This window comes from Physeter macrocephalus, unplaced genomic scaffold, assembly GCF_002837175.3.
Source record: "Physeter macrocephalus isolate SW-GA unplaced genomic scaffold, ASM283717v5 random_109, whole genome shotgun sequence".
Classification (NCBI taxonomy): Eukaryota; Metazoa; Chordata; class Mammalia; order Artiodactyla; family Physeteridae; genus Physeter; species Physeter macrocephalus.
This window is the reverse complement of record NW_021145395.1, coordinates 19,237-42,382: the sequence shown is the minus strand read 5'-3', so window position 1 is coordinate 42,382 and position 23,146 is coordinate 19,237. Positions and strand designations below refer to the sequence as shown.

At 48.6% G+C, this 23,146-nt stretch overlaps 1 protein-coding gene across 1 annotated transcript in view; it reads right to left on the bottom strand.

Annotated features, from left to right (window-relative positions):
• The window catches only part of POLR1A (RNA polymerase I subunit A), a 75,396-nt gene that overhangs the window by 37,599 nt on the left and 14,651 nt on the right, over positions 1-23,146 (bottom strand). The window contains exons 7-14 of the mRNA XM_024129901.3: positions 20,402-20,488; positions 18,982-19,087; positions 18,528-18,690; positions 15,791-15,961; positions 15,528-15,650; positions 12,643-12,873; positions 6,005-6,259; positions 935-1,126 (exon numbers count right to left, since the gene is read on the bottom strand). Coding sequence (XP_023985669.1) covers positions 935-1,126; positions 6,005-6,259; positions 12,643-12,873; positions 15,528-15,650; positions 15,791-15,961; positions 18,528-18,690; positions 18,982-19,087; positions 20,402-20,488 — 1,328 coding nt within the window. The remainder of the gene's footprint in view (positions 1-934; positions 1,127-6,004; positions 6,260-12,642; positions 12,874-15,527; positions 15,651-15,790; positions 15,962-18,527; positions 18,691-18,981; positions 19,088-20,401; positions 20,489-23,146) is intronic.

Below are 23,146 nucleotides of genomic sequence, written 5' to 3'. Positions count from 1 at the left end.
AGCCTGTGCACCGCAACGGGAGAGGCCGCAACAGAGGGAGGCCCGCATACCACAAAAAAAAAAAAAAAAAAAAAAAAAAAAAAAATACTATACAAACTCTTACAGAAAGCTGAAGAAGAGTAAATACTTCCCAACTCATCCCATGAAGCCAATGTTACCCTGATACCAAAACCAGGCAAACATATGACAAGAAAAGAAAACCACCGATCAAAATCCCTCATGTACACAGAGGCAAAAAATTCTACACAAAAGTTTAGCAAATACTACCTCATAACCAAGTAAGGTTTATCTCAGGAATACAAGTTGGCTTAGTAACTAAAAAGCAGTCAAGTCCCAGGTCCACAGATTTAAAGAACTGCAGAGCTGGGAGAGACCTTAGAGCTCATCAACCTGAACCCTTTTGTTTTATAAATGAAGAACTGAGGCTGACAGAGCCAAGATCACATAACTGATTAGGTACAGTATGATGGTCTGGGTGTTAGAAAGTCCTCGGTTTGAATCCCAACTCTGTCTCCTATGGACTTGGGCATGTAACAGCTTCTCCAAACTCCATTATCCTCATCTGCTAAATGGTGATAAGGATGGTTTCTGCATCGCAGGTTGGTTGTGAGGGTTAAGTAAGATAACATGTTTGAAGCACTCCCAACAAATCTTAACTGCTGCTACCATCAGCACCACTGCCTATTACCACCATATGTGGGTTCTGAGGGCACTGAGTTTAAGTTAGAAGCAAAGGACAGAAACGACGCAGCTTTCGCTTAGCAGACACTCCCTTGAAACCATGTGCACCCAAAAACCCCATCAAAGAGAGAGTCAGACTATTGTTTGATTTGCCATTTCTGTTTCTGGCCTGGGCTCTCCTGGGAACAAAAACCTCTTTACTGAGTGGCCTGTTTCCTTTTTTTATAGTCACCATTTGTTTTCTCCCAATTACCTGCTTTCCTGTCCACAGCGGACAGGGCTTCAGGACGGCAGGAGGAAACAGCTTCACACGCCCCACTCTGTCTGTGAGTCCTCGGTACACCATCTCCATATACTGCTCCCGGCTGAAAAAGCAGCCTCGAATGGTCATGTTTGCACCCGAAACCATGTGATCTTGGATCAGCCCTGCCAATGGCTGGCCATCCTACAAAGCAAAACAGATAAGAGAAGAACAGAGAAAAAACTGAAGTCGCATTCTAATTCCTAATCCTGTGCTTGGGAGCTGCCCGCTAGCAACAGCCCTCCTTTACATCCCCGTACTGTCCTGTCTCTGAGCCGCACCAGGACGGTGCTTGGGCTTCCCATCTTGAGAGCAAACTGCCTGCTATGGCACATGACCAGGGCTTCCTGACCATCTCCCACCTTTGCCTTTTGCCCACTGTTCTGTATCAAAACTGCTACAAATTCATCCAGGCCCCCTAGCCTTCTCTCCATAATCCTATCTGTTTCTAGTTACTCCAGCATATTTCTGGCATTTATGCATAAATTTGGTCTGGCTGCTGCTAGCTGTGTCCTTGTTTTTATATTTTGGTTTTACGCTTTGGTATTTTTCACACATTTCTGGCCTGGTTCTCCTCTAAATCAGTCATCCATTCAACAAATATTTATTGAGAGCCTACTGTATGCCTAGGCACTGCGTTAGACCTTTAACCTACTCCAGTGGCCCAAGCAGACACGATCCTTCATGATGAGAAAGAGCTAGACAGTAAACAAATGACTGGACAGACACATTATCACAAAGAGTTTTAAATACTGGAGGAAAATAACAGGATGGGTCATCACATAGATTTGGGGTGAGGAGGATGGTCAGGAATGGTCTCTCTGAGGGGCAGTATTGCAGCTTGGCCTGAGGAGTGACTTGGAGTGGGCCAGCGCAGGGAGGGTGGGGTTTGGGCAGAGGTTCCTCAAGAGGGTTGTGGAGGCCTTTGACGTGTGTGACTGCAGAAGGAAAGAATGCCTGCTGTCAGCGTCTCTTCATAATGTAGCACATATTCATGGTAGGCTGTAATTTACCAGATGTCAAAACAAGGGCCTTTATAAAAGCCCCAGTTGGGTGGGTACACTCATCTTTCCACAGCCTTTCTGACCCCCGGTATCCTGAACCCTATCTGCAGGTCTGCATTCACGGCAACGTAAGGCACACTAAAGTAAAAATAGCTGTGCCCACCGACCTTCTCTAAGAAGCAGTTTTTGCAACCTTTTCAATGTTTATGGGAACTTGAGAAAAATCTGTGCCTTGGATCTACAGATTGTTATCATTTGCTTATTTGTTAAATACTGTCCAATATTATGTCCATGTTTCATAACTAAGGAACTCACAAATGCAGCCACGGAGAAGCGCCAGGAATTTAACCACATGCACTAATTCAAAGGCTAAAAAGGATGCTTGTCAAACAGTCTCAACACTGTGGCAACGGGCTTTACGTAAACTCAAGATAATTATTACCGATGAGCTGAATAGGTGGTGCAGATGGAAGGCAAGATCAGATGGGGCACGCAGCCCTTCTTACGAAGGCTCTGAGTTATGAACACGAATAAAAAATTACACTCTGTGTCTTATTCCAAAGACAAGGTCTTATTTTGCTTAGAGGAAAAACCCAAAACAGTATTAGGCATTTGACTCATCCCACAGTCTTTGGGGGCAGATACAGATTTTCCCTTTTGCTTTTTTCCTTTAAAGAACATAATTATAAGTTATGGGATCTAGTCAGTGCCTTCTCTCTCCATCCAGACTTTTCCATGACTAGAAAATTACCTTAATGGCTAAATTGCTTTCAATGCAATAATCATGAATTCTAGGGAGGAATACTGATTAAAGCAATTTACTAAGGGTCTATTTATAATTCTGAATTTCCTAAATCTGCTTAGGATCAGAAAGACCATCTCTGAATCAAAAACCCAGGTAATTGTCAGCTATCCTATTCCACTTAATATCACAGCAAAATGACATTACAATTGATGTCTTTGGTCAGGATGCTTTGAGAATTAGGGTATTCTGTGACTTGAATTTCATAGCTAAGTCAAAGTCTGGAAACTATGTCTCAAACCTTGTTAAATAAACTTCCATGAAGCATTGGCCCTCAAAAGATACAACAAACAGAAGAAAAAAAAAGAATCCACAAAGAAACATGTAAATGAAAAGTGTGACTGTTTTCTTGGAAAAGAAACAGCTAAAGTTCCATTCGTCTCCTATTTTGAGTAAGAAGACAACCTCCAACCCTGTTAAACACATATAACCAACAATAAAATGAACTTAAATCGGGTACTATGGTTAGTCAAGGAAGAGAACCTAGAAATAGAGAAGAAATAGAATAACGAACAAAGAGAAACAGAAACAAAGGGAAATAAAGACACACCAAGAAAAATTACCCAAAAATGGCTTAGGAAAACCAGCTCTTGTCCTTTTAGGACTTTGCCACCAAAGTACATGTTTCATTTTTATAACCATTAGCGAAAAAATAACGATTCCACCTCAGCATTCACACTGAGGACTAAACAAAATTTATCAAGAATCAAAAGCTCTTTACCTCTGACAAAAGAAATTGTCTGAGGGAATTCCCTGGCGGTCCAGAGGTTAGGACTCTGCATTTTCACTGCTGAGGACACGGGTTCAATCCCTGGTTGGGGAACTAAGATCCCAACGAACTGTGCAGGCTGGCCAAAAAAAAAAAAAAAAAGTTGTCTGAAAGTAAACCCTCAGGTCATCCTCTAGAAGTGTTTTGTTTTTTGTTTTTACTCTTTAAGAATGTAGTTTAGGGCTTCCCTGGTGGCGCAGTGGTTGCGTGTCCGCCTGCCGATGCGGGGGAACCGGGTTCGCGCCCCGGTCCGGGAGGATCCCGCATGCCGCGGAGCGGCTGGGCCCGTGAGCCATGGCCGCTGAGCCTGCACGTCCGGAGCCTGTGCTCCGCAACGGGAGAGGCCACAGCGGTGAGAGGCCCGCGTACCACAAAAAAAAAAAAAAAAAAAAAAAAGAATGTAGTTTATTGTTGTAAGCTTATTTATCTGTGTTCTCCCTGTCTCCTGACCTAAAACTCACAGGCAGGTGAGCATATGATGAGGCACATCTGGATTTTACATAGTCCAGCCCTTTGCAGGACATGCTGTAAGCAATGAGGTTGCCTATTCTACCTTATTCAATCAAAATCAAGTATAGCACATTCAAATTCATTGGCCTGAGAACTTCGGAGCACCCCAACTCCCCACGCGGCTGAAGTCCAGAGGTCCCTCCGCCGGCAAAAAATGAACGATCCGCTTGCTCGCTGGTAGTATCCCCCGTGGTGAAATGCGACACTCCCTTTAGAGAGCCAGGTGGCCGGTTCAGTCCCGGGAGCCACTCACTGCCACGTGCCCTCGCCCAGGCCCAGCCTCGCCTGTCAACAGGGCTAATCACACACGAGGCTGAGCACACAGGCTTGGGGGGGGTCAACGGTGCTGGGTTCAAGTCCCAGCTTCGTCACTGGCTGGCAAGTCACTCACCGGTGTTTCCTCATCTGAAAATTGCACCCACCTCCTAAGGCTGTCGTGAGGACTAAGTGAGAATGTTGGCAAACTGCTCAGAGCAGTGCCTGAGGCACAGGGAGTGCTCAGCAGACGGTGGCTTTTATTGCCACCACCATCATAGCTACCACGGATATTATTTACATAAAAAGACAAAAAGCCAATTTTCAAATTAGTCAAATTATTTCCTTCTAATTATTTCTTCTTTTTCTTCTAATTATTAGTAAAATTATTACTAATTACTAGTAAATTTATTAGTAAAAATTAATCAAATTATTTCTTCTAATTTCCGGAGGACCTGAGTGGGCCCTTAAACCCCTCCTGCCTATTGTCAGCCCTTTCACTAATCAACAGCCAGCTAAGGTGGGTGGAGAAGGGAAAGAAAGTTATATTCAAATAACTGAGTCCAGGATGAAGCCACAGCGCTGTGTCTGGTAGGCAACGAGGCTGGGACGCTAGGACCCTGGCCACCTGCCCGATTCCCCAGGTGGGACTGACGGGGGAAGAGACGTTCCCAGGAGGAGAGGTTACTAATCGATGAGGGACATCTCCGAGCAGCCTCTGGTGCTTCCTGGGTGCAGAGGTCTCCCTCTCTTCTGTGGAAGGGCAGCAGGGCCCGCAGAGCGGAAAAGAACAAGCCACAAGGATCTGGGAGTTCCTGGCCCTTCCTCCTCCTCCTCAGCTCTGTGTCCTTCGGTAAGTTACACCATTTTATTTATTTTTTTTTTTGCCGCGCCGCGCTGCATGTGGTATCTTAGTTCCCCGACCAGGGATGCAACCTGCGCCTGTTGCAATGCAAGCAAGGAGTCTTAACCACTGGACCGACAGGGAATTCCCTACACCGTTTCTTCATGTGTAAATGTGTTAGTAGTACCTACCCCAAGGAGTGTGGGGAGGAAGAAAGGAGAGGCCTCCAACGTGCTTTGTAGTGTCTGACACTGAAAATGTGTTTGGCGAACGGTAGCCATAGTTCTTTATTATTATTACTACTCCACACTGCAGCCCAAATGAATGATGTGTCATTGTGAATCACTGTGACGCAAACGGCTTATAAAGGAAGGGATTCACAGAGGAGATTCCTCATGGGCCGGAGGGGAATTTCATCTGGACCCTTGGGGTTAAGTTGTCTCTTAAAACTCCTGCTTGTCCAGACTCAAAGGATCAGAGTCATCTGTGGACCTTGGGGACCCTCACAGCTGGGATGCTAATGCTTGCCACAGGCTAATAAGTTGTAGAATCCAAACAGACTGGAAGACAAGACCTATTATGCAGCTACTAAACTCAGCGTTCTGGGATGACTGTTACAACTTCTCTCCTGCCACCTTAAGGGGCAGCAAGAGAGAACCCTTTCCCTGCCTCTAGCCACTAGAGAGCTGAAGACCCCACCCAGAAGAAGCCAAGACCCTCTGTTCCACATGCCCCTGCCCTAGAGCCACCCACTGACTCAGGAGCTGGCAAGGGCCCGGACCTGGACCGCCAAGTTGTGCCGGCGATGACCACGGAACGGCCTCAAGGTCAGACCTACCTTGGGAACAAGGTACTGCTGATCCGTGCAGGCCAGGACGTAGGCCTCGGCCCGGCCCAGTTCACTCTGAGGGAAGTGGGCGTTCATCTCGTCTCCATCAAAGTCGGCGTTGTAGGCCTTGCAGTTGGCATAGTGGAGCCGCAGGACTTTCTCCTCGGGCAGGATGCGGGCGCGATGCGCCTGGATGGAGGGCCTGTGCAGGGTGGGCTGTCGGTTCAGGAGGAGAATGTCCCCATTCTTCACGTGCCGGCACACCTCGGGGCGGAGGAGAGAACAGGGTGAGCAGCGGCAACTTGGGCAACGTCGCTACTATTCCAAGGGCTCACCTGGGCCTGGGCCGAGTGTGCCTTCTGTCTGTCTCAGGTTTTATTCAGCTAAATAAAAGGAGAACTTTTAGTCTGGACTGAAACCCTAGAATCTTTGAGAAATAGCTACTAAGCCCCTCTGGTACTCTGAGAAATAGGTGCTAGCCCAGCATAGTCCTGTCCTGGCTCTGCGCACAGAGGCCTAAGCCAATGAGGCTACAGGCCCCTGTCCAGTAATCTCTGTCTTCTTCAGAGATGCATGACCTTTCCGGAGTTTGAATTCCTCTGCGAATTAATCTGAAGAAAGAAATAGACACATCTGAAGACAGCCTATCTACATATAACCGTAAAACTCCTGGTCTGCCAGATCTAGAAGGATCTGGCAGACCTCTAGAATCCCCGTCAGGGCCACATCTGAGTATGTTATTCAAAATATGAATTCCACGTTTTAGAAATACTTGGCCTCATCCAAGTATTTGGATGAGAAATACTTGGCCTACCTCATCCAGCAGAGCCAGGACTGAAACACAGGGTTCCTGATTCCCAGTTCAATGCTCTCTGAAAATGTTTTATTGCACTTAAAAATTAGTAATAAGTTTAAATTGCATGGTCTTCTGGGAAAGCAATTTCACAATAGATTTTACAACATTTAAAACTTATTTCCTTTTGGCCTTTCAGTACAAAAAAGGTGTCAATGCAAGGTTCTAAGAACGTGTATGTTTATGCAGCAGTGTTAACAGTGGCAAGAACTGGGAAAAACCTGGCTGCCCCACAGAAGGGGCACTGGTGGCTAAATCATGGTATGTACTATGGAATATTATGTAATGATGAAAAAGGATGACTTAACCCTGTAACAGTCCTGAAGCGATGGCAATAATGTATTCCAGTAAAAGAAAAACAATCCAGGTGCCATCTAAGGTGATAGGATGAGGCAATTTAAAACCCAACCCAGGGGCCTCCCCTGGCGGTCCAGTGGTTAAAAGACTCCAGGCTTCCACGGCAGGGTGCGTGGGTTCTTAGGGAACTAAGATCCCACATGCCATGCAGCACGGCCAAAAAATAAAAAATAAATAAATAAAACCCAACCCAACTCTACGGGTTTATATACACGAGGGAAAAGGGTACTTAGATCCTCACTGAGCTGTTTCTATGCGCTCCTTGAGGCAGGAACACACGGGAGGAAGAGCAAGGCACAGATCATCACCTTTATCTTTATACGTCTCAGTGATGTTTGTGTTACGATGAGCGTGTACTACTTCTACGAAATTTCTTTAAAAGATCTTCAACTCTTTCTAAAGAAAGCAAGAAAAACTGCACAAGTGATGCTTACTGTGGGGGAAAATACAGAAAATACAGACAAACTTAAAGAAAAGAATGAAAACCACAACTTTATTCCTTAAAGACAACCAACGCTCACGCTTTTCTGTTCCTTACCAATATCAATATGCCACTGGTCACGTCCTCCTGACAGAACACCTCCTCCCACAAAGCTGACTTTAGTATAAGGCCCTTAGTCTTACGCTATATTAATTACTGGGCTTCCCAAATGATGAACAGAGGCGCCACTTTAAAAAACAAATGCATGGGAATTCCCTGGCGGTCCAGTGGTTAGGACTCCATGCTCTCACTGCAGGGGTCTGGGTTCAATCCCTGGTCGGGGAACTAAGACCCCACAAGCCTTGCGGCATGGCCAAAAAATTTTTTTAAATAATAAAATAAAAATAAAAAAACAAATGCATGAGGCAACTGCTACCCCAACCATTCTGCAGGCTGCCCTTAGCAGCCCAGAGGAATTATGGAGACTCAGTGAGGCCTCCCCCGACCCCAAGTCTCCCCTAAATTGTCCAGCAGATAACCGGTTGGGGGGAAACAAATTACTCCAAGTCTGGTTTCTTCTTATGTCGTCCACCTTATGAAGTTGTATCAGAAAGCTGGCTACAGAAAGAGACTAGCGGTCAACAAGAGACGCTCCCCACCCACCTCCCCACATCCCTGTTCGGCTGGGCTGAAAGTGTCCTCCAACTCAGGGAAGCAGGGAGCAAACCCCTCAAATTCTAAAAGGCAGTCCTAAAAGCAGCTAGCGGGGAGGCAGTCTTTCTGCTCCCCAAGGAATTCAAACCCGCCCTCCCCCCACCCCCATGTCCGTGTTTCCAAGGAGACCTGGATTCTGAGGATTCCCATGAGTGGCTGCCTAGGGCACGTCACGGAGCCTGAACTGACTTACAAGGTCTATTTCTTTAGCTTCTCAAGGAAGAAACTGCCGGGAACTGTGGCTTGGGTCCCAAACCCCGGACTCACCTCGGATCTGAGTCTCAAAAATTCAAGACATCCTCCAGCGTAAGCAAACCCCACAGCTGGGAAGGCTCGCGGGCCTGGCCAGCAGGCACCAGCCAATCCAAACAGAAGCCCTGGAGCACAGGGTGCTCCCCTCGCCAACCCAAACCTGAGGCCCTTCCTTTCTCTTGTCTCTAAATAAATACCGCAGCGAAAATTAGCGTGCCCCAGTGCCCAGGTCAGGGTTCCCAGAGGCAGAGCCGGAGCCAAAGAGCTGCTCCTGGCTGACTGCTGGGCCGGGAAATGAGGCTTGGCCGTCCTGGCCACTTCCCACTCCATTTAAAAGGCCCAGGAGAAGGGGCAGAGACTTCACCCCTCCCAGGGGAAATGGTTTCTTCCACTCACCCCTCCCCCTTCTCATCTAACCTGCAGTTTGTCCTTTCCTGGACCTGGGTCTGTCCCTCCCAGTCACATCACCCGGACCTTTGGCCCAGGTCCTGATCTACATGGAACACATTAACCAAAACATTACTTTACAAATTACAAATGAATCGTAAATGCACACGTATCTGACTACATATATAAATATTACATATGACATCATTGAGATTTTGGAAACTAAAGATAATCACCTTTAGACGCCAGGTCCCAATATAAGGACCACTTTTGTTTCGTAAGTTCCCTTCCTGTCTTTGCCCCAGGGCCACATCCTCAGGTCAAATGTGGCCCTCACACCTCAGAGCCTCCTGCACCTCATCCTGGACCCGTCCAGACCACAGAGGTTTCCCAAGTGCCTCCTACATGCTGGGTGCTGGGGAGAGTGGAGGGCCGAACACCCTGCCCTGTCCTCACGGGGTTTAGGAACTCGAGGTCAGACAGATGGGGGTACCTGGAGTGACCACACCGTGCAATGAGGGTGGGGGGGGGTGAGGTGGGACACACGGAGGGGGACCCCATTCATGTTGTAAAAGTGGCAAACTGCAGGCCACCTGCCTTTGTAACTAGAGTTTGTTGCAACACGGCCGTACCCATTCACTCTGTACTGCCGTGGCGTCTTTCACGCTACATAGGCAGGCTGAGCAGCTGTAACAGAGACCGTGGGGCCTGCAAAGCCTAAGATATTTACTATCTGGCCCTTGGCTGAAAAAGGCTGTGGACCCCTGCCCTAGAGGAACGAAGGCTTAGCAGAAGGACGAGTGGGCCACGGCTGGGGAGTGTCGGGGAGGACAGAGTATTCCCGGCAGGGACGGCGGGTTCAAGGCCTGAAGGGGAGAAAGAGGCCCACATCGCTGGGACGCCGAGAGGTGGGGCTGGGAGACAAGGCAGGGACAGTGTGCTCGGGATGTGAACTTAGGCTGGGGGACAGGTGACTGGGCCGCCCTCACTCAATCTCCCGGCTGCTGAGAACTCATTTCCGTCGCTTCCCACGAGCTGACCTGAGCGTGCGGTGAGGCCCGCCTGCCCTCTCCTAAGCCCAGCCCCAGCCCCACAGACGTAACAAGGCCACGGGAAGGAAGCTCCCCCGCACGTCTGCCCATCCTCACTCCCCAATAATGGCAGAAACCCCCGTATCCTTCTGCTTTTGCTCCAGTCAGAGATGAAGCTACTGCTTCGCTGCCTCATCACAAAGGCCCTGAAGCCCAGCTCCCCCCACTTTGTTCAAACGGCTCTCCTGGGTCACACGTGACCTTCACGTGGACAAATCTGCATCTTCCTTCCGTTTCCTCACTCTTCTTAAACTTCGTATTTAACTCCACAAACACCTACTAAAGTAAGTGCCTCTGGGAGATGCAAAGATACTCTGGGGCTGGTCTTGACCGGGAAGAACCGCCCCCGGCGCAGGTGGGAGACAGATGCAGATACCGAGAGCGCGAGCCCGGCCGGCCCTCTCTCCCTCGGCGTCCTCCCCTACCTGCCTCCTGCTTCCACAGGTTTCCACCCTCCCCCGCATTTTCTCTCTGTTGTACTTTGTGCTCAAAGAGTTTAACTCTGATAATTTCATTTCTTTTTTTTTTTTTTTTGACTGCACCACATGACTTGCGGGATCTCAGTTTCCCGACCAGGGATGGAACACGTGCCCCCTCGCAGTAGAAGCTCGGAGTCTTAACTACTGGGCTGGCGGGGAATTCCTGATAATTTCATTCCCTCACTCTATGCCCCCTAACCTAAGTGCCACATTTCTACCTTTTACGGGAGACTAGCTAGCCCTTAGATTCTCCACCATGACCTCAGTTCAGAAGGACCCAGACACACCTCCTTCCAGGGCACTGGAAGCCACGCTTCCTTCTCACCTTCTCTCTTTTACAGCCCTGACACCCAGCCTACAGCCAAGCCCCCCTACGTCAAGGTCCCCTTGAAACATACCCTGCTTTCACCCTCGGTTCCCCTGCAGCCCCCAGACTGGCCCTCAACTGCCTCCTGATGACGCCAAACTCGTCCTGCAAGCCCACCCTGCCCACAGCCCTCTTTTCTTCTCCAGCGTCATGTGGGTAAAGTCACCGTCCCCCGTCGCTGTTCCCTCGTGTCCACCACCCCACTCAGCAGTGGTGATACATTTATGGTCTCATTCCCTGGGGGTGCCCCTACCAGGCCATCCACCCCGAGACAGCAGGATCTCATCCACGGTGCCTGGCAAAGCGCAGCACGGCACCACCTCACCCGACTCTGCTCTCTTCTCTCAATTTTTTTCTCAGAACGTCCTACTGTGAGACTGTTTCACATGCTCGACTTGAGTTAGTATGAAGATTACCAGTGTTTGCCTTGCTTCACCATAAATTATGAAAAACACACCTTGATTTCTCCTGCATCTTTCTCACAGCTCCTAGCAAAACACTAGGCACTTAAAAACGGCAGAATAATCCCGTGAACCTGAACACAAGCCTCACTTAATGCACGAGAAAAAAACCAAAACAGGTGACTAGATTTGTGTCTGCATGTGCCCCCTGCCACCAAACCAGAAAACGCACGGCCTGTTACTGCCTGACCTCGGGACAGCGGTGAGATGGAGAGGAAGCAAGAGGACAGGCCGTGGTGAAGAGCAGTGGGGACCAATGGTCACCGTGACAAGGCTTCCTCTCCCCCTCTGTCCTCCAACCAGAGTTCCTTCAAGGACCAATGGTCCTCTGTCGAGCTCAAACCCACTAAAAAGAAGGCCTAGTCGGCCACCGGGTCTGGATGTGTCAGAGGGTAAGAGGAGGTCTAACAAACGTGCAAGTGGGTGCGGAAGACACAGTCATCCCCGGACTCTGGGCAGTCACCATAAATTAATCCCAAATCTAGTCCATTTCACTCTACCAACTTCCGCCACTGTTGCCTGGTTAGTCGTTATTTGCTATACCCCTCCCAGCAGGAATGGCTATTATTTGACACAGACACAAGTGATGTCACCCAGCCATCTGTCCTCAGCAGACATTGCTAATCCATCGTATACTCTTTCCGGTGAAGCCCAGATAAAGCCTCAGGATCCCTTAACACAGTACCACAGGCAAGAGCTAGCAGTCCCCCGAAAGTGAAGTATCAGATGAAACCTGTCAGTTTTCAGTTATCAGACACAGAATGTTCCCTTCCTTTAGGGCAGTTCTCAAACTTTAGCATGCAGAGGAACCCTCTGCAGAACTTATTAATATACAGATTCCTAGGCTCCATTCCCAGGGAGACTAATTCAGGGGTTGGGGGGAGGGAGAGGGGAAGGAAGGAATGTGCATTTCCTGCCAGCTTCAGGGATGCTGCTGCTCTGAGGACCACCCTTGGAGCAGCCCTGTTCAAGGGCAGCAAATCACAATGGAGTTACAATTCAAGAGTGTTTTTCAAGCCCCGACATGTACCCAGAATTGCGCTGCATGCATGGGATGGCCAAATGAAGTTTTATTCCTGGTGAACACCCACGTCTGGGGGCAGCTTCCTCTGGGCGGGGGGTGGTGGTGGTGGTGGTGCGTATGGCAGGAACTGCTCTCACAGCATTCCTGCATCTGCACTCACTGAGGCCACAGCCCACAGCCGCAGTCACGGGGAGCCAACAGGAGCTGGCCGAGCCCCTGACCAAATCTGCCCATTACTCACAATTTTTGTCCCCTGGGGCTTAGGTGCCCCCATGGCTGGTGTCAGGAGCTGTTTGGCCACGGCTTCCCGCTGGGTTAGGTTCGAGGCGCTCAGGGCCGTGCGGCTACCATCCTCGTTGATGACCATGGAGGCTCCTGGGTGCACGCTGGGGCCGTTGATGACTGCCTGCCTCAGCTCCTGAACGTTCCAGGGGGTGACTGGCTGTGGGTAGGTCAGCTTTGTGGCAAACACCTGGAAACAAGGCGTGGGTGTGAAAATTCAGGGTGGGCAGAAAGGTTACATGGACCCCCAGATCCGACTCAACGGGCTGTGTTACTTTTTCCCTAAGATGCAGAGGTACTCTCTGAGCCAAGAACGTCGTCCTTCAGCAAGTAAAGCAGCATCCTCCCCGTCTTTTCCACATTTTTCCAGACTCGCTCCCTTAAGGAAAGAGATTGGGTCTCCTTTTCTAGCAGAGTCTGCTCGAAGAGAGTAACCTGAGTGTTGCAGTTTACACAGTAGAATTTTTTTTAACGCATTTAAAAATTTCACCATTTCCTGGTCTGCCAATACACTCATTTAGTCCCAAAAGACAGAAAATAGCATGGAACGCTAGCTTGAGAGAGACAGCACATACCCGCCCTCAACTACCATCTTCTCCCGCCAACACTTCCCCCACGCCCCCAGCAGCCATCTCTAATTGATGGTGGCCCATGCCCTGAGCCCAGACATGCCATCCAAATCTCTTTACTTGGCCTGAGATGAAACTGATTTGGTCTCCTGATACATGAGAAAACTCAGTGCTCCATTTGACACACCGGACCTGCACCACACTCCAAGAAAAACGAATTCCCTGGTTTAAGCGAGTTCTGAGCTACTGAATATTAAAACCCTTTGATGCTTCAAAAGGCACGTATAACTACATGAGCAACTCTGAGTAGTCCCAGGTAAGGGAACTTGCTAAATGCCGGCCAGGTCTCGATGTGAGTGGCTCTGTGTGAGAGGCCCTCCCCGCCCCGTGGCCCACTCCACTCTGCCAATGCACTGACCACTGCCTGACAGAGTGTATATGTACAGACTGTGCCCGACTTAGGATTTTGCGGGCTTTGCGATGGTGCAAGAGCAACGTGTGTTCAGTAGAAACGGTACTCCCCATTTTGAATTTAGGTCTCTCCCTGGGCTACTGAAACGTTATATGATACTCTCCCGAAGCAGGGAGGGGCAGCAAGCTGCAGCTGGCAGTCAGCCCCGTGATCACGAGGGTAAATAACCCATACACTCAGAGCCGTCCTGTTGTTCACTTTCAGGACAGTATTCAATAACTTAACAAGAGATATTCAACACTTCATTATAAAATAGGCTTTTCATTAGATGATTCTGCCCAACTGTAGGCTAACATAAGTGTTCTGAGCACATTTAAGGTAGGTTAGACCTAAGCTATGCTGTTCAGTAGGTTAGGTCCGTTAAGAGCATTTTCGACCCACGGCATTTCCAACTTACGATGGGTTTACAGGGATATAACCCCATCATAAGTCGAGGGAGACCTATACTTGTGTATCTGTTGATGCGTCTCCACTGCTAGAACATAAGCCTCACAGGGGACATGCTACGTCTGTCTGGTTCCCTGCTGGGTCTCTAGCTTACTTCCCAGACTTCGCCTCCTCTGCTTCTGTTTACACCTGTCCACAATGCAGGATGGGAAGGGCGTGCCACAAGGGGCCAAGAGGCAGTTCACGCACCCTGTTCCTCGCGGCTATCCTGCGAGTAATGCCCCAGGCCACCATGGCCCGGAGGCTTGGGGCAGGCTGGAGACAGACAGAGGGGAAATTCCGAGTCCCTCCATTACCAAACGAGCCCGGATCCAAGAAAGAGAGGACCTTTGAAGGTGGAAGGAGGAGCAACACTGAAGGTCTCTCCCACAGCCGGGGACCCTGGAGGCACCATGAGGCCAGAGCCAAAAGGGGCAGCCCCTGCCCTCTGTCCAAAGAGAGCAACGAACAGGTCTCCTCCCGGGGCCTCAGACTCAGGAACTTCCCAATGCTTTTCCCCGCCACCCGACCCAGCTTCCAGATGCAAAGACCCCTGGTTCCCAGGAGGCCATGGGCAACGGACTGGGCGTTCTCTGACTCTTGTCCCCTCCCACAGGAGCCCTTGCCCAGGAAGCCCACGTCTACCCGAGGCGGAAGGCGGCAGCAGGTGGGAGGCCATCAGAACACGTGAGCTCTGCTCTCTGCTCCTCACCAGTCCTCCCCGCAGAGCAGCAGGGGGACTGTGCCCGAGGAAATGAGCCTCTCCATGGAGGGAATTAAACCATCTTCTAGTACTGACCTCAGGGCCCATTAAGGAGGAAGCCGATTAAGGGGCCAGGCCGCTGCTAACGAGCACCACAGCTTGACGTGGTGGGGGAGTGAGAAAAGGAGGCTGGCTCCTCGAGGAAACACTAATGGGTGGATGGGGCAAACCGCCCACCCCTGCGGGTCTGGGAGGACGGGCGATGCCTGCTCTCTGGGGCTCCTCCGCGGCCTGACTCCTGATGCCGGCAAGTACACGGGCCGGAGACCCCCCCCCCCCTCCGCTTCCCTCCTCCTCATCTCTGTCATGCGTTCAATCTCACTAGGAAGGCTTAAAGATTAGGCCAAGACAGTCAGGAAGAAGCTAGGCGGGAGGGACGTGCACCCTGCCGTCTGCTCCCTGGTGGCCCGGGAGGTGAGTCTTCCTTGCGGGTGGAGGGTATTTGGAGACCTGGCGGGGAGTGAGAGCAACGCTACCCCACGGCCTCAGGGTCCCCTCCGAACAGCTCGACCGGGAAGAGGCAGAGGCTGTCCCCACGCAAGCCACTGCAGCCGGCCCCATGCCTTCTCCCCAGCCCTCCTCGCCACTCCCATCCGCCACCTAACAGCACACACCATGGGAATTCCAATTTCATTGGTGTCGATGTACATGTCCGGGCAGATGACTGAGCGGGCTGCATAGTCTACTCGCTTTCCCATCATGTGCTTCCGGAATAAACCATCCTTCTTCTCCAGGATCTTTATGGGGAAAAGAGTCCACAGAAAGCATTAAAAAAAAAAAAAAAAAACAAGTATGTTTATCATTTTCTTCCTTCAAGACAAACACGTTTATTATTTAACCCCTTTGGCTAGCAATGGGGATCCAGCTCACTGCTCACCTGTCTAATGCCAGGGTACTTTTCCATCATTAATTTGTCCATCTCGCTATCAAACACAATATTGACGTGGCTCTGAAGGCGAATCCAAACGTTGTAAAGTTTGTCTGTGAGGGACTGGCCTGGAAGTAGACTCAAAAAGGACTGGTCCATAGCGATCGAAGGGTCTTTTTCCTGGCCAAGACACAACCAAGAAAACAGGCGTGATGGCAGAACCTCAAAAAGGCCAGGCCTAGTTCCATTTTTCTTTCTTACTAGAGCTCTGACAAATGATGAGCTCTGGAGTCTGCCTTTATGTCTTTTGAACTTGACAGATCAGTGGCAAAAGTGCTCCTAAATCTCTCTTGTCCATATGCATCAACAAAACATCAGCCCCACTACCTATTTACCAGCCCGTCTCTTTCTGGGAGTAAAATGAACTCAAATTTCTAAGAAGTCTCCTTCCTTTCCTTTTAAATTGACACACAATTATTATCTCACAGTTTCTGAGAGTCAGGAATCTGGGCACAGCTTAACTGGGTTCTCTGCTTCAGAGTCTCCCCCAGGCCACAATAAAGGAGTCAGCCAGGGCTAGGGTCTCACCTGAAGGTTCAACTGGGGGAGGACCCACTTCTAAGCTGACAGGGCTGTTGGCAGGATTCAGTTCCTTGAGGACTACTGGACCAAGGGCCTCAGTTTCTAGTTGGTTGTTGGCCAGAAGCCACCTTCAATTATTTGCTGCATGGGCTTCTCCGACATGGTAGCTTATTCCCTCAAAGTGTGCAAGCCAAGAAGGTAATGGATGTGTCTGCTAGCAGCAGCTGAAGTCCCTTAGTATCTAATTCTTAAGGCAACCCTAGAAATTCTTCCCGCATCAATACTCTTATGTAGCTCTGTTACCCTGCGAGATAACCGATTCTCATATGGAGTTTCAGCTTTATTTATGGTTTTGGAAAAACTTAATCCAAAGCACTCACAAAAATGCAGATGAAGTAATTTCTTAAAAGGAAAAATGTTTGCCTTATGATTTCCTGTGCCATCGACTAAGATGAAGGCTATGTCAAGTTACTGGCTGATCTCCAGGCCTCACTGCAATATTTAACCAATCCTTTCAATATTTCTGTCCCTGGCTCTGCCTCTTCCACTTCTCCCACACCTGCCCAGGTGGCAGGCCTTAAGGCAGTAAGCTGCCCTAGAGCACCACCTACTGACACTGTCTGGTCTCAGACAGTGAGACAGACACAGGAGAGAGACATATGGTCCTTTGTCCCAGTGTGGGTCAGATGAAAGAAGAAAGCTGCCAGCACTGAGAGGAGGGAAAGCGGAGGGTGGGGGAAGACCCAGTAAATGAGAATGTCTTGGAACCCATTAGTGATAAAGTGGGCTTGTCTTCAATCCTGAGGAATAGAAGGGTCTTCTCAGTTACAAAGAGGACAGGTATATTCTCTGTTCTGGCAGAAGGAACCTCACAGGGAGAGATGGTCACCTACATGATGACAGAGGCCCTGTCAGACTAACTCACTTCTTATGGCATCACCTGACTCAGGGCCCTGTGACTACTTGTGAAATGAGTGAGACCCTGTCTCACTTGCATATTCTCAGTGCCTGGAGCGGCGCTAGCCCACCCACACAAGGCATTCACGATTCGTGAGGGGGCCGCCATGGGAACGGGATGTTGGGAGCAAGCGTGGGAAGAAACAACACACCCTATTAATCAGATGGAAAGAGGGCACTGTGACTTCAGGTAGCAAGGACCTCAGGAAGCAGAGAGGATACCGTTCATTTCTGCGGAGATTTAGCTTTTTCTCTTGGACAAAAGGCTGCCCTAGTTTCAAGGGATATCAACGTAAAATCCTTAGCCCTGGTCACTGGAGCCGGCTATCCTAAGGCCTTCCCTCTGAAACTGAACTAGGACCTGCAGATGGCAGATTTCTCTAATACTGAGGATTTTTAAAAGCACATTTGCCCCAGCAGATCAGAAAACTTAAGCAAAACCAAAGAAACCCCAAGCAGAAAGGCCGAGTAACCCAGAGCATGGGTGTCCGGGACAGACAGTGGCGCCCCCTGGTGACAGGCCTGTCCCAGCAGGGGAAGGGAGCCTGGAAGCCCTGATTATCTACTCAAGGCTGAGACACTCCTCCCTATTTACATCCAGAGAGCATCTTAGAGCTGGGAAGGATGTCAGTGATCTCAGCAAACTTCCTGAGTGCCTGACTCATCTTTATACCCACCGAGGAGGACCTGGCCCACTGAAGGGGCTCGGGAAATGTCTGCTGATACAGGAAAACTGAATTCAGCTCCACCGTTTACTGGAGAAGAAGCTGAGGCCCCAAATCTGACAGTCCTATTCTGGGAAATTCCTACAAATGACAACACTGCCTTCCTGACCCCAATGCTGGAGACCTTCCTGAGCCAAAACCGGAGCTGGGTGGCACGGGCTCTGGTACCATAGCCCAGGAGGGACATTCTTAGAGCTGAGGGCAGCAGACTGGTCTTTCTAGAGCTGCCAGGGAGAGCAGGTGGCCCAGAACACACGCATTTTATAGTGGAGACAAGACTAAGAAGTTAAAGCAACTCAACCAAGGTCACCCCGGGCGTGATCGCTGGGGCCACGCTCAGACCCATGCTTTCCCCCAGACCTCGCCTGGTCCTCCCAAACCCACGGCTCACACACAGCTGTACAGAACTGCTGACAGGCATCTCCCAGGACCCAGAGCACAGGGAGTCAGAACTATGACATCAGCTCCAAGGCGGCCCTGACCTCATTTGCGGCGGGTGCTGCCACCTCACTTGGCAGCTCCTGTTCTTGGGCCATCAAGGCCAGAAGCTTTCGGATCAGAACCACATCCTTCATGACAGCCTGCAGGTTCACCGTCTGGCCGTTGGTGAACATCTGGTCCCCGAGGCGGCTGACAGGGCGATACCTGTAGGAGGACGCGTGGCATCAGTGGGTGCTCAGCATGAAGGGCGTGTTCCTCAGCCTCTCACCCACCCCTACTTCACCACCACAATCAGAAAGAAACCCACATTCTTCCTGCACTCAGGAAGAATGGAAAGGAAAATGCTCCTACCACCTACCACCTGCCACCTGGGAGTGGAACAGATGCGCTACTTCTCAGTGCCCTTGACCCTTCCATCATCCTCTCCCAGAGGTCACTATTCAACTGTTCCAGAAACCTTTGTCAGGTGAAATAAAGCCAATGAAAGGGCATTACCTTGAGGGCGGCACCACCAAGAAATCCAGAAAGAACATACTGGGATTGAATCTGGACTCCATGCCAACATCTTCCAGTCCCAAAAAAAGGTAATTCAGAAAGAATCCTGTGTTTGAAATAAACCAAAAGGATCATTTAAATCTATATGTAAGAGCATGGAAGGATGACCACGGAAATTTTACGGAGTGGGAAAAAAAAAACAAAAACCCAGAACGTAGGACAATATGTAGAGTAAGATCACGTTTGTCTTTATAAAAACTAATGAGCAAAAAAACAGTCTCTGGGTGCTGTGAGCCTACACACAGGGGAGATGATGGGTTTAAAGACGGGTGCTACAGGGATAACAGTGCTTAGCCCAGGGGCTGAGACGGGCAAGGATGGGCAACAAAAACTTTCACGTGCCTCTGGTTACGTTCCTGGATCACGAGACTCACACGCCCGCGTGCACACACACAGTTATTACTTTGGCATTTATAAGAAAACGTTTTTGAAATAAACAAACAAAAATCAAATCAAAAAACAGTTAGTCTTCTTAAGATGGGTGGGATTGGGGGGGGGGTAGGTCCAAGAGGGAGGGGATACACTTACACATATAGCTGTTTCAATTCATTGTACAGCAGAAACTAACACAACATTGTAAAGCAACTATACCGCAATTAAAAAAAAAATAACAACAACAACGACGAAAGGAAACAAAATAAAAAACCCTCCACATGGATGCTACCAAGATCGTCTATGGATGAAAGCTGTGTTTCAAGCGTCTGGGAACCCAAAAAAAAGCTACAGAGAGAATGAATAAAACATGTCAGGGCCAACAACACTCATACTAACTTGAGTGCTATTTTTTTTTCTGACATCACTTATCCCTTCAGCAAGATTTTCATTTTTAAGTGCTTGTCATTACACAGCAGTTACATTCAGTGTTCCAGAACACACTCTCAGAGGGTGGGTGATATGTGGGCTTTTCTTATAAACTCAAAGACTAATGGAAGACTTTCCTATTTGTGGGGAATTAAAATGTATGAGGATCCTAATTTAATAAAAACAGAGTTCATTTTTTGATTCACAGAAGGAATTCCCATAGAAACCTTAAGAAAACAAAAAACCCAACTTTTATTTTTGGGCATTTAAAATAAAGTGAGTCACACCGAACCTTCGAGACATATGTCAAACTGTGCTAAACGATGCCCACCTGCAGCTGTCATTTAATGACCAGGCTCAGTTACAGTAACTGTCAAGTTCATGCCTTCCCCACACTATAAGGCATCAAAAACAATGTACCCTGAGGCCTGCCCCAAATCTGCTGTTCGATTTCAGGAGAGATCTACAAGAATCACAATTTTGAAAACATAAAAATAAAAAGGCAAGGCAAATTGAGTCCAGGAAAGCAAAGGGCAAATTCTTTAGACTGGTACAGAACCTTCATTCTTCCAAAGAGCCGTGAGATGTTCTTGAGCGCTGGTGGGTGTCAAGTATCCTCGTTTTCCCATCTGAGCTTCCTCAATTCCTGGAGCCGAAGAGGGGGATCAGAGCACAGTAAGTTAATTACAGGCACTCCCTCCTTAATGGGATTTATCAATTCTTTTCCCCACCCTTCCAAGCCTGCAATCTGACCACAAAAATCAATCTCCAGGACAGCATACTCTCTGCTCTGAATTTTTTCCCCCTTAATCTAATTTCTAAAGTAATGAAAACCATATAACTAGCGTATGAAATCTAAAAGAATAGAGCCAAAGGGGGAAAAAAAAATCACCCACCATTTCATCATGTTAACACTATTACCACTTTTATATATTCTTTTCTGGTCCTTTGGCTTATATGGTTTTAGATCATTATAATCTCAGGTGTGGATTTATTTTGTACTACTTTGCTCATTTAGTGTCATCTTGTGAGCATTTCTGCATGTTGCCCTATAGCTTTTGTCTCACCATCATTTCTTTTTTTTTTTTTTTTTTTTTACCCAGACTGAAACCTAGTCTTTTATCTCTATTTTGTCTATTTTCCCATGAGATGTCACTGTTCCAGAAAATAACTTAAATATTCTTGGAGTGGAGGTAGTCTCTCTCTTCCTAGTGGGATGTCTTCTTGGCTCCTTTCCCAAACTTGGCATTGAGACCGAGACCCAAGAACACAAGCACAGTGCCCACCCACCGCATGGGGCTGATGGGGTTGGCGAAGAGGATAACGGAGGCCCAAATGGTGAAGAACTTTCCAGTTGTGGTGATCACGGAGCAGGTCAGGGGACCAAAATACACAACTGTCATGAAGATGAAGCTCTGGCCCAGGGTACCAGTCAGGCCAATCACCATCATTTTTAACGGCTGCGTGATATCCCTCTGAGAGGATGTTTCCTGAGTGACTGAACCACACTGTAATAGTTGGATATCTGAGTTGATCCCAATCTTTTTACTATTATAAGTTACACTGTGATAAATAGCTTTATGCACATGGCTTTTACCAGAAAGTTTCACAGCTGAATTATGGATAAATGAGGATGAACGTTTTTATGGGTAAACGTATATTCAATTTCTTCTTACAAATATCTTGCTGGTGTGTAAGAAGTAGTTTGATTTTGGTTTCTCAGATTAAGCAAGATCACTCTGGGATAATGTTTATCAGCTATACCCAGAGTAAGACAGAAAAATCACACTTGGGGCTGCCATTCAGGAGGTGTGGCCCCAAGCACTGAGATGATTAACAAAGATAAGTAAGTAATGTGACAGTCTAAGTTCAAAACTATCAACTTCTTTTGGAATACATTCACTGAAATTAAATATTGCTTGGGAATTCCCTGGGGGGTCCAGTGGTTAGGACTCCCCGCACTCTCACTGAGGGCCCAGGTTCGATCCCTGGTCAGGGAACTAAGATCCCACAACCTGCACGGGGTGGCCAAAAAAAATTTTTTTTTTTTTTAATTGCTCAGTATTCTTTTTTTATGTACTTATCAGGGCAGGAACTGGGTCTTGTCTGTGTTCCTAACACCGAACAGTATCTAGGACCCAGCAGATACTAAATTTTCACTGGCTTGAATACACATGTTCAAAATATCTTAAGATGATCTATATTTTAAAAACCCCACTCTTCTGCTTTTTTCCACATTTGTAAAATCCAGCTTCATTCCACCTCCAATTCTCTAGTTGGTTTCTTTACCAACTGCAGAAGACACGTCGCCGAAAGTTTTCAGAGAAATCTGTACCTTGGCTAACAATTAACAGATGTACCATAATTTAATTACTCTCTATTAACAGGCACCGAAGTCATTTACGATTTTAAACAACTTAATACTGTGGGCATGCCTCATTCTTAGGATAAAATCATTAAAGTGGAATTGCCAGGTCAAGAGTTTACATGTCTAGAGTTTTGATTCCTATAAAAGCAAAAAACATTTCAACCAATGAATGCAACTGAAGGAAGTGTGGGGAATGCAATGAACAGAGGCTCTGACCTCCAGGGATAAACCACAGAGTTAGAAAGCTACGTGCGTTCAGTGGGGAGAAAAGACCCCACAACCTAAAGAACCACTTTGCGGGCACTTCTGGAAAGAACCCCTCTCTTGCTAAACTGGCTTGACGAGTTGGGGAAGATGAGCTGCATCTGGCAGTGCTCTCCAGCTCCTGACCCAGAGCTGCCAGCGCAGGAAGTGACCCCACCGAAGTCTAGTCACAGACTAAAGCAGACTGGGGTTGTTCACTCACTGGGTTTGAGTCAGAAGAGACCTGTGGGAGGCCACCTCCTCAAGTGGACCGCACCCCTCCTAACGAGACACTTTTGCAGCCTGCAGAAAATGAAATCTGCCTCGATGGGACCTCAGAACGGCCCTCATGTGGGTTTCGTTTAGCTCTAAGAGCTGCCGTGTCAAAAAACCAATGTCGAGGGCTTCCCTGGTGGCGCAGTGGTGGAGAGGCCGCCCGCCGATGCGGGGGACGCGGGTTCGCGCCCCGGTCCGGGAGGATCCCACGTGCCGCGGAGCGGCTGGGCCCGTGAGCCGTGGCCGCCGGGCCTGCGCGTCCGGAGCCTGTGCTCCGCGACGGGAGAGGCCACGGCAGTGAGAGGCCCGCGTACCACAAAAAAAAAAAAAAACCAAATGTCGGGAAGTCAAATAACTTGGGGAAGACTAGATCACAGTGGGTGGAGTACCTCGGCTTTAAGAATTCTCATTTGAAAA